Here is a 14,451-nt window from a genome sequence, read left to right as displayed (position 1 = left end):
AAGAAAATAATAAACAACAACCTATGCTGAGCTTTTGGGAGATAGCAGGAATGAAAGCCAGCCACGCTATCCGAGACCATTATTTACACCATGCATGTTGCTGACCAGCTCGAAAAAAGAGGGCTAGTTTTTGTTTCCTCTTTTGTTCTGCTGTGTATCAAAGGGTGTTAGGTTGCCTTCTAACCTTGCACAGCAGATTGAAACACAAAGAAGGAAGAGACAGTACCGATTAAAGGGGTGGGGGAAAGCAAGGAGGGATGAAAGGAGCTTACTTGCTTCTCTGTCATATTGATTTATAACAGCTATTCGGAAAGCGGACAAAAACACACAGATGCAAACAATTACACTATTTTTGTAGGCAACAAGTAAGGTGGGTGGTAACTGAGAAAATTTTGGAAAATAAGAAACGGGGGGGGGGGGGGGAAGCATGCTGTCACAATATTCCAGGGCCGTTTCTGTCCTCCCCTCCTCCCCTTCAAGTAACCCGCATCGCACAACAAACGCTGGCCACATCATAGACTTCCCAAGGCCTGAAGGGATGCTTTGATTCCAGACTGCTCTGGGCATTAGCAAGGACATAATTAGGGTAAAGAGTTCAACCACAGTTCCATGTCTGCAGAGCTGCCAGAAATAAGATTTCCTCTCATTTGCTGGTTTCTACTGTATCCTCTCTACCTCCTCCCCCACTACGAGAAAGGCCATATTGAAAACACATTTCTTCAGCAGAATTTGTTCTTCTTCTAATTAACTCGATAACATTGACATTATTTAATAATTTCAAGTGAACCTGGGTTTGGGTAAGAGAAGGGGTTGGATAGTCTTTGGACAAGTCCAATTGAGGGCCTTAAAAATTTATCTACTCCAAAAGCTGCCTTTCTTGGTTGGGGAAGTAACAGTACCTGTATTTCGTAGACGGCCTCATCTGGCAAATTACAAGCTCTCAATCTGATGTTTTGCTTTTAGTTCTCCAGGGCCGAAAGAAGATGAGGCGGCACAGGACAGCGACCGTGGAAAAAGGAACTAGTTCACACAGGTCACGGCTCATTTGCATGTACTGTGGCAGAAACCTCTGAAAGCTCCAGGATACTCTATCTTTTAACATCATCCCAGATCTAAAGTGGCCTAGGGGTGGGACTTCCTGATTTAAAAGAGCGTGTCCCAGGAATGCGCGCCTAAAGGCGCGCGAAATTCTCAAATTTTATATCTGGCCTTAATATGGTAAATAGGAAATCCAATGAGATTTGCATAAGCCGGATAGTCAGGAAAGTTTTAAGGATCAGATCATACTTTTGCACTATTAAAGAGCAGGCCGGGTAGGTGGGGCTCATCAGCCATGGAAGGCAGCCCATCTAGGAGAAGGAAAACTCCAATTTCAAACCTCCACTGCCTTGTGGCTTTATCCACTCATGGAAAAGGCTTCAGGAGTTAACCTCGAGGCAAAATCCGGAGCTGGAGTCCCGAAGGCAGCATGTGTCGTTCTGCCAACTCCTGCGACGTTGCTGGAACCAGTCGTATTGGCTCTTGCCTTTCCATTGGACCATTTCAGCAATGTGGAGAGGGGGGATCTGCTGCTTGGGTAACAGCCTATCCTCCATATTACCTTACCCGGGCTTCATGCTCTGGAGAGGACACTCCTCGATTCAGAGCATGTTACCATAGTCTCTCGAGACTGAAGGATGCCTATGCTATGCCAGATCTAAAGTGGAATCATCACTTCTTGAGGGAAAAAAGATTTAAGCTCCTAAAAAAATTATGTGGGTCCTTGCACAGACCTATTCACGTATCTGTGGTATAGATGTCTATGTTCTGTGTGGGGGATGCTTTGCCCTATTGCCTCCAGAACATGACAAGAAAAACATTTTGCTAATCCTCAATCCTTAATCTCATCTCCTTGACTTTTCAAGTTTCGCTCTCCCTATATCCAGAAATCCCGGCACGCCATCACCAAATAACTTGATACCATGACAGGCCAAAGAAGACATTGGATGGGCATCACCTTCCCTACAAATAATTAGGGAGCGGACTTCTTTTATTAGGCACGTCCTGGGATAAAGGGAATTGGAAGCAAGCAATCGTTTCTAGGAAGTTTGGGTTTAGCTTCTCCTTGTCATCATCCATGTATTATGTCCTTCATCTTAACTGTGTTTAGCTGCAATTAGTATTTTATTTGTGTTGACATGGGCAAGACTCAATGTTCAAGTGGCCATGGCTCCAGCCCTCCCCTGCCTAAATTTAAACAGACTAGGACTGACTGTTTCTTTGCTCCCACTTTCACTTTCTTTACTAGCTATTTTGTAGTGCTTGATTTAGAGGTTACAGATTCACACAACTCCTCTGAGGCACTAAAAGCTACTTCTGAGTCAGCCTTGCTTAGCCAAGATAGTGAACAGGAATTTTTTGGCCATTTTATCTGAAACAAATGTTTATAATCCTTCTCCATGGAGAAACCTAAGTTGGCTGAAAAGTGCCAATAAAAAAAATAATTTCAAAAATAGAAATCATGCTAGTCTATCTTCTATTAATAACCTAGCCTTCCATGACAGATATTAATAACCCAGTTTTCTGAAATAGGTATTACACAAAGCTGGTTTATTAAGAAGTCTTGATCTTTGGTTAGGCCCTTAGACTGTATACAAAAACTGCTAATAAGTAACACATTAGTAAGTTAGCCTCTAAATAACAAATAACTAGCAATGTTAACAAATACCTTCCCACTTTTTCTAAAGTGATAAATTATCTGTTAAAAACAATGTTCCAAGTATTGGTGTGTGTATATCTGTATACACACCAATGATTGGATAAAAGATTATCAATCCATAGCAAAAGAAGAAGAAGAAAAGGGGGGGGGGAGGAGGCAGCACTGAAACCACAAACTAGGTAGCTAAGATTAAATCGAATAAAAAGATTAACAGTGTATGTGTGTATGAGTGGGGGGGGGGGGTTGAATTAAAAGATTGTTAGATAGGAAAGGCTTCCAAATGATGACAGAATGCCAGCAAAGAAAGAGACAAGATAAATGAATGGTTAATGGAGGAGGGCCCCACAGGCCTGGAGTTCCTACAAGAAAATGTCATTTTCCATGTCATTTATGAGGCACTCCAAGCTGACTGTTGGAAAGTCCTCCAGTTGTGCAAATATTTCCAAATTCCTGACATCCAAAGTGTCTCCAGTCTTGTTCTTTTTCAAGAAGTCACATGCAGTAAACTGGGAATATCATGCCACCATCGTTTCTCCGACTGGCAAACCAGGCTCCCTGTATGCCCTTCCTCCTTGGGAATAGGGGAGAAATATCTCCCACCTTTGGAAGCCCTGATTTAGAAGCTGCCCATTCTACTGTTGTTTATAGTTGGGGCAAGGTGATGAAGAAATTAGCATCCCAGAACTTCCTGTTTTATTTAGATTTGTGACTCCCACCTGTCCCGAGGGCCCAGAGGCTTGATGCCACATCACTTAGTACACACCCTTTTGGAATTCCAGTGGCAGACATTTTGCTAAATCTATGCATTCAGAGTTGTTTTAAAGGTCCCCGTTTCTTCTTCCACCTTCAGCCATTTCTGAACCACAGATGAAACGTCTGAAAGCAAATGGAACCTGTGGTTTGAGCTGGCTGTTGCTTTATGTTTTCGTTGGGTGGATTCCAGTACCTGAGTGCAGACAACACACACAGAGAGAGATTTCCCTATAGGTCCCAATAGTGTGTTTAATTTGGAGGAAGGTTGAACGTAAACCTATTTTTAGGCATAGTAATGAAATGGGGGTGGGTGGGGAAGGGAAAAAAATATTGAGATGCAAGAGGATCACATGACAGTTGACAAGATTATTTCTGCAAATGTTTTTATCGTGCCTATTTACAGCAGTTCACTAAAAACAAAAAAGGAGAGATGGAGTGCTACTTTAGGAGTCATGTACTTTAAAAGACACTTTACTTTTTCCAACAGAACAAAGATGCCTGGATTATGGCCCATGTGGAGATGACACAGATGTGATGGTTAAAAAGAATGACTGCCCTCTTCCAAAAGATGCTACAAAACTGTAACCAAAGTAAAAAAATCTTTATTTGCAGGAAAAAAGATAGTGGTTCCGTATCTTCCCTCATTGAGAGAGATGTGTGCCTCTGTAAGCTTTAAAACTTTGCCAGCAATGAAAACTGGCTCCAGCCACCCCTCGGCCTCACCTGCCTGAAATACCTGTTGAGAGAAGTAGCTAAGGCCCGTGTGTACATTCCCAAGCTCCCCAGAAGGAGGACTGGGTGCAAATACATCGAAACAAGTTGCCAAGCTCTGAATACAAAGGGGTACTTCCTCAGATTTCTGAAGCCACCTCTGATAGAATCTTTCAAGGTCAGAACAGCCACATGCCCTTCAGGGCTGGGAAACCTGCAGCTTTCTAAAGGCTGCTCACATCACTCCTTACCACTAAGCAGGCAAGCTGGGATGATGATAATTGATTCCAACATCGAGGGCAGAAGTGAGCAGCTTTGGTGGGTGTGAAGGAAGGGCTGAGCCCCGATACGTCATTTTGCAAGCCATCCCTGAAAAATCAGCACCTGCTTTAAAGGGATTCTCCCAATTTTCCACCAAATTTCTTTCAAAGGACTTTCTACAGCCTGCCACGAAACATCAGTGGCATCGTTTCGGGAGGGTGCACGTGGCCGTAGGCCGTGGGTTTCTCACCTCCAGTCCTGAAGGCCACATGTTGCCCACTCTCCCTCTAAACAGACAATCCAGTTTCTTTAAAATGTGGAGTTAATCAGAGATGACAGAGGAGAACTGTGAATAAAAGGTTCATTCATCATCATTAATTCCCTTCGCCTGGGTGATCTATCCACTCCCCCTCCCCAATTCGCCACTTCTAAGTCATTTTCACAACAAGAAACTTTTAAAAGAAACACATTATGAACCACAGATTGACATATGAAAATTGGAATCTCCCATGAGGAACCACCACTGCTGGCTGGCCTGCAATGCAACAGCAATGAGTTATTATTAATTTTTTTTAAAAAAAATAGCATTAAATCGATGAAGGTGGTAATAAAGTTCTGCTTTAAACATGAGATTATTTTTTGGGAAAATATTTTGCCTGCTTTCTTGGCTAAACATTAGCATTTCCATAAACGTTCGGCAGTTGAACCGGACTATTAATGTTAACAGCTTCCAAGACACATATTAATAAACTGACTCCAAGAAATATCCAAAGTTGCCAAATTGGAAAAAGCTTGAACTTTACAGAAAACCTAAACCCAAGTATGTCTAAACCGCACCAATGATCAACTCATACTTAGTACCTAACTGGTAACTAAAGATAACGATGCCCAAGGAAATAAACAAATATGCACTGTACGTGTGAGAGGGATTAACCATGTAACTGTCCTGTGCCTTCTTCACAGCACACATTCACACTCGTGAATGACCAACAATCAAACTTCAGGATGGTGAATAAGCAGACAGATGTAGGCTTACATGCTTGCTTCTTAATTGCAAAACACCAGCTTTTTTTCACACCAAAATAGCACCATTGCATACATGTCTATAATAGAAAGCATATAAAGAATGGCTGCCCTTCAGCACTTATCATGGGGGATGTGGAAATGGCAGTGTCAGCTTTCTAAGTTCTAGGTATTTCTAACTGTGACTTTAAATTGTTGACCGGTTGGGATACTTATTCCAGAAGAAAAAGAGCCATAAAAATACCAGTGCAGCCTCCAGGTAGCTTTGGACATGGCAGGGCTTACAGGTGATTTGAACTACTTCTCCTCATTAACAAACAGCAGCTGCAACAAAATGCACACGCACACCCCCGGCAAGCATCCTAAATTATGCTCCGCTTGGGGCTAACGAGCTGTGGGTTTTTTGGGGGTGGGTTGGGGAGGATGGATAGCTTTGCCAAATTTTGGTAATAGAACAATATGCAAATTTGATATTTGCCCACAGCTCTGAGTAGAGGGTCTCTGGTTCAGGGAGGGCAGGGAACACAAAACAGCTCCCACAAGACTGAAGCTTTCTCCACCTTGCCATGCCCAAAAAACAAGGCTCTTCGTTCCATTATGCGGTGGGCAGACACAGAGACGCAGCCTGTATTTCCTAATGTGTGCAACACTTCCATCAACTTGGAGAGGAAGAGTGCTTTCCAAAGTGCTACTTAGCTAAGAGACCCAAGTTCAAATCCAGCTTAATGGTTGACCTAAGAAGTGCAATCACTTTCCACTCTTGCTGCTTTTAGGGAGGGTGTAAAGACATATCTTTTTAAACCAGTTTAGGGCATTGTGCAATTTATAGTGATGAATGTAACTGTTTGCATATTCAATTAATTTACAATTGTGTTTGGATTTATTTTGCCAAATTATTCTCTCTCTAAAATTGTTTTCATTTCTCATTTCTATTCTTCATTATGATGATTATAAGCCACCCAAAGCACTATGGTGTGGTAAATGTTGGGGCAGAGATGGATCAAATTATAGTTCATTTCTCAGACAGCAGCCTTTGTTATTATTCACGGGCTCCAGGTTTTGGAAGCAAAGCGCCCTCTAGTGGGCAGGATTTTTCATGTCAGCGTGGCCCCAAGATGCTTATTTGGAAATAGTGGTAGTCACGCAGGTTAGGGGCTGCTTTTTAAAATTTCCACAACTCTCCTGAATGACACTCTGTCGAAGTCACAGAGGAAATTTAAGGCCCACATCCAACTATTTATCCCAGCTAGAGATCTCTGAATGAATTGGCCTTGTTAAACACACACTTACGTAAGTCCACTGATTCAGTGGGTCTACTCTAAGATTAACTATGGGAAAGGCCACTAAAATGGGGCCTTCCAAAGCCAGTCACTGGATGCTAACTGGGATTCTTTAAAAAAAAAAAGAATAGACATGACCCATGAACCCTGCTGGGTTCCCATCACTCTCTGCAGATGCCACAGGCTGACAGCAGACCTGGGAACAATAAGGTCCGCTGAAGCCTCTGGGTGTCCTGCTGACATACAAGCTTCAGAACAAACAAGAGTCTCAACGTTGAGGATTTATCAGACCTTTTTAGTATTAACGAGTTTAACAATGAGATGCCGAAATACAACGCAGATGGGCCAGAGCTACTTTAGCCACTTCTGCTCCTTCTAGACCATAAAAATAACACCGTTCACCACTTGCTATTGCACATAATGGAACAGAACACATCCTGCATTAAGGGAAAAGTAATTATCTTTTTGGTGGATGGGGAAATCACACCAGTTCTGTCCCACGGGGCTTCAAAGCTTCATCTAGCTGTCCTGAGAGGCATGTCCTGCTACATCACCTTTGCCTCCTCACCTCTGCACCACTTCTCTGAGGTCGAACATCAGTACAGTTTCTGCAGATGTTTCATCTTGCTGGTTTCCTCCCCTCGCTTCTTTTGGTGGGGGTGGAGTAGGTTTTCCTTCAGTTTGCCGGTTTTATAACCAAAGGCCCAACTTAGCCCATGCAGCAACAAAACCATCACCATAAACGATTGCCAGAAAAGGCAATCTGTTTCCCATTTAGACTTCAAGGCAGCATCCTTTCCAGTGGTTGGAACAGGAGGGGGCAAGAACAGGTTGCTCACCTGTAATTATGGTTCTTCAAGTGGTCATCTGTAGACTCACACATATGGGTCCTCCCCTATGCAGAGACCAGTTCTGAGTAGTTTTTGGTGGAAACCTCCCTTCATATTCCCTGCACACTCCTGTGTGTCTCAGCTAACATGTCTCTTCTGTGTCTGCCCTTCCGTTAACAGCAATGACACATCATTGGAGAGGTGGGTGGGTGAGCTCAAAATGACCACTTGAGGAAACACAGCTACACAAAAGCAATTTCTTTATTTTCTTCTTCCTGGTCCTTGTGATTCACACCATTCGGGCTGCTGACCAGCTCACTTACCAAGAGTTGCTAGATGGCAATTCAGAAATGAGGATAAAACTGCTCTCTCAAATGCAACATCATTTCTTGCCCAAACACGTAGTCAGTAGAATGATACGAATGAGGATGTCCAGCAAATAGACTATGTGTAGCAAAACAACAGAGGAAGCCGCTGCCCCCTGGAATGACTCTTTGCAAGACAAAGCACAGACAACTTAGCCACTTGACAAACCAAGGTAGTAGCAGCAGCAACAGTTTAGCAGAGAGTTGGGCTGAAACAGGAAAAACCTCCTTAGGATCCAAATAATAAACACACACTGAGGTTATTTTGGGAAGACACCAAGTTCAACTTTCACATTTTAGTAGCTGGGTTTTGGTGCAGAAAAATGGTCGGAACCTAGGCTAAACCTGAGGAATTAGGATACGGGTGGAGTAGGAGGTGAAACAGTGGAGACTGATACTGAAGCGTAGAGTTCAGGACACACTCCCACAGCTGCACAGTGCCACTAATACTCCCAAATGGATATATTCCTCTCCTACTGCCTTCCACCCATCATCAGCCACTATTTAACTCTTTCATTGGCAATGTCAGGGTTGAAACATAAGACCTTCTGCAGACAGAGCATATGCTCTTCCACTAAGTCATTCTCCTTCCTTGAAGTTACCTGAAGTAGAACGGCCTTATTCTGAAAGCTGTTAGCAGAATAAGGAGGATAAGGAAAGGTTTATCAAGCCCCTTATACTGGCCCACATTCTGGGGCTGATGAGCTGTGTTATGTTTGCTGGATGACATGTTGCATAGGGTGTTTACTATGAGAACATCATCCTTCAACAAAACATTGGCCTTTTGATATCTATCAAAGGCACATTGAGAACAGAAAGCTTCAGCAGCTGTTCCTGGAACTGTAAGAAATGGTTACACAGTTCTGTGGATGTGTTTGTAAATAAAAACCCCTCACATAACAAACAGGAATGTGCACGGAATTATCCTAAGTTAAATGAGAAACCATTTCCCCAGACTTGAGAAGCATCCACAGTTTCATGTGTCCACCCCCAGAAATAGAGCACACACAAGGAAAAGTCAACCATGTATAGCCCCAAAAATTTTATTATGAGTCTACTTCAATACTGTCTGGCTATTTGCCTTACACCCCCACAAGTCACAACTTGGAGTCTAGGTTTACAAGGATAACTGGGAAGAGAAAACCTTGAAAAAACTTTTTAAAGAAACACTGCCAAGACACAAATTTAAAGACTACTTTTTATTTTCCCACTTATTATTAATATGCTTAGCCCACAGAACAGGCATGGGGGAAGCAGTGGCCCTCCAGATGTTACTGGGCCATCAATGAACTCTCATCATTGCCTGTGTTGGTCGGACTGATAGGAGTTGCAGTCCAAGAACATCTGGAGGACTACAGACCCACACCAGTTTAAGATAATCCTAGTGCTTTACATGAAATCTAAACAGTGTGTGCTTACTCCATCTCTATAAAGGCAAAACACACAAGATGCAGGACAGAATGAAAGGGTGGATTTTATTTATTAAACCTGCAGGTGGTCTGTAGAGTGTCTGATGTTAACTCACAAAAGCAGCCCTTCCATCAGTGTGTCTACTATTCTAGAGAATCAACAATGTAGTTCAGGTTCCCAAGTTCTTCATCCCAAATGGAGGAGACAGAGATGATCAGGTGGGCTATGGGTGGTAAGGACAGCATCCACAGAAGCAGGCTTTTCCTTCATCTGCAGCACTCACCTGGAAAAGCTTGCAATGTGCTGCTTCCAGATCTAAGTCCACAACTTTCTTTAAAGTGATTAAACTCCTCAACCTGCTTAGAACGTGGGGCCCATGACATCAGTCATGCTGTCCACTGCTGTTTATGTAACAGGTATTAGAGCAGGATTCGCTTGAAAGCAGTGTTATAATGTGTTGTAGACCAGCAAGGGACACTTAATCTGCAGGTCACTGACAAAATTTCTTACGAAAGCTTTGTCCAAGACTTATTTATGAGGAATACCAAACCTCAGGGCCCTTTGATTGTCTTCTGGTCTGAGAAAAAACATACACATACTACCTGGGGGATTCCAGGTCATCATCATGAATCTAAGCATGGTTCTGAGTAAGGGGGGAAGACAGGAAAGTACCATTTGGAGTCTGAATCCTTTGGCACTACTGTGTCATACTCGAGTGAAGAAGGAAGCCTTAATCAAAGGATGGATAAGGAGTGGATATGCAGCTTTCCCCTATGTCAGCTGCTATTCAGTAATAGCTATTTCCATTCAGCTGTAGCAGAAGGTGGGATGGGAAACAGGGCAAGTCCATCAGTTTTACAGAAAGTCTGATTCCCTTCGGGTCCCTATTCCAGATTTTTATCATAATAACTTGGCATACAGCACAGGACACCGTAAACAAAGGTTTTTCTGGAAAGCTCACCAATGCTGCCAGCAAAATAGATCTGGCTATAAGAAGCCACTAAAAGCAAAATAATAACAAAAAATAAAAATAAAAAAAAGAAGAACCTGGAAAACCCAGTCCAAGGACCCAACCCTGAGAGTTTTAGCATCCTCAGATACTTTCGACACCCTGCATTCCCCCCCTCAAAAAAAAAAAGACATATATAACGCATGTGAGAAGTCCTAATGATAGTTATAAGAAAATGTTTTTTAAAACCATGGGTGCCAAACAGTTTGCAATAATCTCAAAGCTAGAGGAAGATGTAAGCATAGCTTTCCACTGTTTTAGAGGAAGCAGAATTATCAAAGCAAAAAGCACATACATGAGACTGATGGCAGAGCCCAGCTTTCCGTGACACAGATCTTCTTCTTCTTCCCAAAAACACAATATACACAAGGAAATTTATTTTTGAAACACTCTCCTAGAATTTTGCCCATGGGCCTAATTCTAGAATCTCCTTATACTATCTCAGTGGATGGGTTGGATGAGAGCTAGGAAATGCAAATGAATGACAAATCTTTACAAATAACTGCAAAGTACCACTCAAGAGTCCAAGAAGCACAAACAGTCCTTTTGACCAAAGACGGCTTCAGAGACTATAAACATCCTGACAAGCATATAATCACCAATGTAAATAGCATTGCAAATCATAAACATATCCTAAAAGACAACGTTTTAACAGCCTTTCTCTGCTCCCCTACACTGGGGACTGTTAATACATAATAGGCGCCATCCACTAGCTCTGTTTTATAAGCTAGTCTCAAGAGATCAAGAGGAGAATGTGCACACGAGACAATTTCACAGACAGGGAGGTAGCAATGCAGCGATTCCACAGAATTGCAAGAAAAGTACGGAACATTATACTGGGCACAGAACCTAGGCTAGCTTTATTTTATTTTCTTATTTATGAAAATTGAAGAACACATGTCCAGCTCTTAAGGTTCTTTTTCGAAGAAGAAAAAAAGAGAGCAAATTTCTAATCCTTATGCAAAGAGACACTAGAGGGAAATGCAAGCAATAGTTTCTGGAATCTCAGGAAGCCTAGAAGTTTGGCTGTACGACATTCCCACTGGTCAAATTTAGTACTGGAGAGCTCTTTATAACTTTGTCCACCCTGTGATAAGTGGAAGTGACTCAATTCCATGCAAAGGAAAATAAACTAGGTACATATGCTTACTCTGCATAATTTATATTGTGGCACATTTCAGGTTTTCTTGGCACAGAATTTGGACTACCTTGGTGCAGAATTCCTTGGATGACTCATATGCTCACAGGCAGCTGCAGTTAATTTTATCCATGGTCCTGACACAGAAACAGCTCTAAATCCAAATGAAAGCACTGTTTTACGGCTACCTATATGAAAAGCTGCAGAAAGAGCATACTACAAAGGCCATTGCTGGAGCAAACACTGATTCTGTATCTAGAAAGAGTGTGCTTTTAAGAGAAAAAGACTACTTGTTTATTGTAATGCACATCCACCTCTATCAGCATTTGGCAAATTAGCTTGCTATTATTTCTTCATTTATTTGTAATAACTTTATTAAGAAACAGCACAGCTTTTTTGCAGGTTTGATATATTAGACATGTTAATGCTGAAAGGTTTGCATGCTTGGAGGGATAATATTTTAAAAGGAAGAAATACACATTTGATCTGAACCAGAGACAGACTCAACTCTTGAAGTGTAAACTAATTTTCACTTTCCTGTAAAACACAGACTGTCCTATCCTATACTCACTATACCGTAACAGAAACTAGAATGGGGGTAGGAAGTCAGAAGGGCCGTAAGGAGACTTCATAACTACTAAATATAGGAGGGACCCCACAGAAAGACTTACCATTAGGGGAGCAAATATTTTGCTACATACATGAATACAAAATACTGTATACTGAAATTGAATGATGGGGGACATAATTTTGTGGGATGGGAGGAAGCATCAGATAGCTGCTGGAATCATGTCTGCTAAAGCATTTTCTTAGAAAAAAAAGTTTAAAAATGCATGCACCTGATGAAGCAGATTCATATTCTTGAAGCCTTATGATACAGTAAACTGTTGAGCTTTAAAGAGAACCAGTGGTGGCATGATTAGTGTTGGAGTAAGGCTAGGGAGACACAGGTTAAAATCTCTGAACAATCGTGGAGATTACTGGATAACCGTGGAATAGTCACAATCACTCTCTCAGGCAGACTTCCTGTTTTGAGGGCTAACATGTAAAGAAAGGCTACACATTTTACCTTATGGAAAAAGGCAACACACACAAAAAGAAGTTTTGGTTGGTTTTGTTGCCACTATCTTACACATCCCTTTGTCTGAAATTGGTCATCTTACCCAGAAGATCCAATGCTTTTGCAAACGGCCAGAAGAGGTCTCTTCTCAGAAAAGTTATCACACTTTTGAGGACCTGAACAGAGCAAGAAATGCAAAGACAAATTAACTAATCATTCCTATTTACAATGTTCAATAAAAACAAATATCCATCCCACAAGTCAACAGTGTTTGGGCGTCCACTGGCCTTGGGTGAACAGGTACACAGATACTGATTATATGTCAGAGGCTGGATGGGTTATGAAACTATTAACAATGCCTGAAAAGGACCAAGCAATTTTTGCATAACTATATATAATTATATTCATTTATGAGAAGTATTACCCACTGGTTATTATACAAATAACACCAAAATGAGGTTTTGACCTATGTTCATGGTCCTATGTTCACAAATATGATTGCATCAGTGTAACCAATACTTTACTCATTCCCAGGGATATGATTGGTATCCACTGTCTTTATGAAAGTGCCTGATATTGGCTTGACCTTGTACAATAACAGCAGAGAAAGGTCGATGTATTCTAAAGTCTTAAATGTTGATACAGTGGCTGTTCACTGCATCTTTTAGATTTTATGCTACATTTCAAGATTTATGTACACTACTTTGGGAAAAACATGGGTATGTACAATAAATACATAAATGTTGTGGTGTGCTTGTGATTTGTGAAGACACGTCTTGTTGAGTCATGGAGGGAAAACTAAGAAAAATAAAATGAATGCTGCTGTTTGCAAAATTGAAGTACTGGGTCTTGGTAATAGTAGGATTTGCTTCTCTTTAGAATCCCAGGTTATTTGATCAACTGAAAGTATCACTGAAAATCCATTCCCCACAAAGCTTAACTCACAGTTTAACTATAGACTTTGAAAATGCATTAATCTGAAATAATCTGAATAGAAAAAACCATTAACACACATAGACAGATTTTTCACTCAGCAGTCCTTGAGAAGATTAAAGAGCATGGGTACAAATTGTGCACTTAAAAGGTTTACCAATCATCTATGGAATCTCCTCCTCCCAATTATGTCTTGGTTTATTCAACATTTAATGACTCACAGAGACAATTTAGCCACTGATGCCTACTCCAAGTCACATTTGCATAATACATATCAATGATGATCAACATTAGAAACTCTTCTTTAAAAAACAAAAAACTTAGCAAAAGAAAACTTGGACAACTAATTGTCGCTCCCAGCCCATTTTCTATCAAAACTGTTAATCATAAAGAGAGTTGCATCAAATATTTTTTACTGTATACTGAAATGTACTTTTTCTTAAATACAGTTTTGCAAAATCCTAACACAGGCTAAGCAAATTATCAACGTCAAAGCAGACATTTTCTCATAGCGAACTATGTACCGACAGAAATGCAGCCAGACCAAGGTGCCACAGAGAACCAAGAAAGAGATTTAAAACTTTCAAGGATACAATCAATCAATTAATCACAGCACCAATGGAAGGTGAGAACTCCAAAAGATGTCAATGAAGATTACCTTAAGAGGATAGCAGCAAAAAAATATGGGGAGCCAAATGTAAAGGGAAAATGGTATACTGGGGGGTAGGGGGTCAGGCATATGAATTGTTTGCACCCTTTACAGACCCGCACATCTTACAGGAAAACAAGCTTGGCAGGAACCCTGGAGTAGGCGATCAATCAGGGTCTGTTCGAGACTTTTTGGTGCCAGAATGAAATAGCCTCCCATCGCATTCTGAGTACAAAAGTCAGCTAGCTTTCCTTCTACACTGTAACAGGACAGCATCCTCCATCATCCCTAAATAAAGCAAGTTAGTTCATGAGCAGCCTGTTTGGCAAAC

The 14,451-nt window shown here is 41.4% G+C and overlaps 1 protein-coding gene across 5 annotated transcripts in view; it reads right to left on the bottom strand.

The window, feature by feature from the left end:
• The window catches only part of BCAS3 (BCAS3 microtubule associated cell migration factor), a 410,844-nt gene that overhangs the window by 374,951 nt on the left and 21,442 nt on the right, over positions 1–14,451 (bottom strand). For all 5 annotated transcript variants that reach the window (XM_072978539.2, XM_072978537.2, XM_072978538.2 and 2 more), the window contains exon 7: positions 12,642–12,714. In XM_072978539.2, the coding sequence (XP_072834640.2) occupies positions 12,642–12,714 (73 nt within the window). The remainder of the gene's footprint in view (positions 1–12,641; positions 12,715–14,451) is intronic.

Source organism: Pogona vitticeps, chromosome 7, assembly GCF_051106095.1.
Source record: "Pogona vitticeps strain Pit_001003342236 chromosome 7, PviZW2.1, whole genome shotgun sequence".
Taxonomy (NCBI): Eukaryota; Metazoa; Chordata; class Lepidosauria; order Squamata; family Agamidae; genus Pogona; species Pogona vitticeps.
The sequence above is the reverse complement of the archived record's forward strand: the minus strand, read 5'-3'. Positions and strand labels throughout refer to the sequence as shown.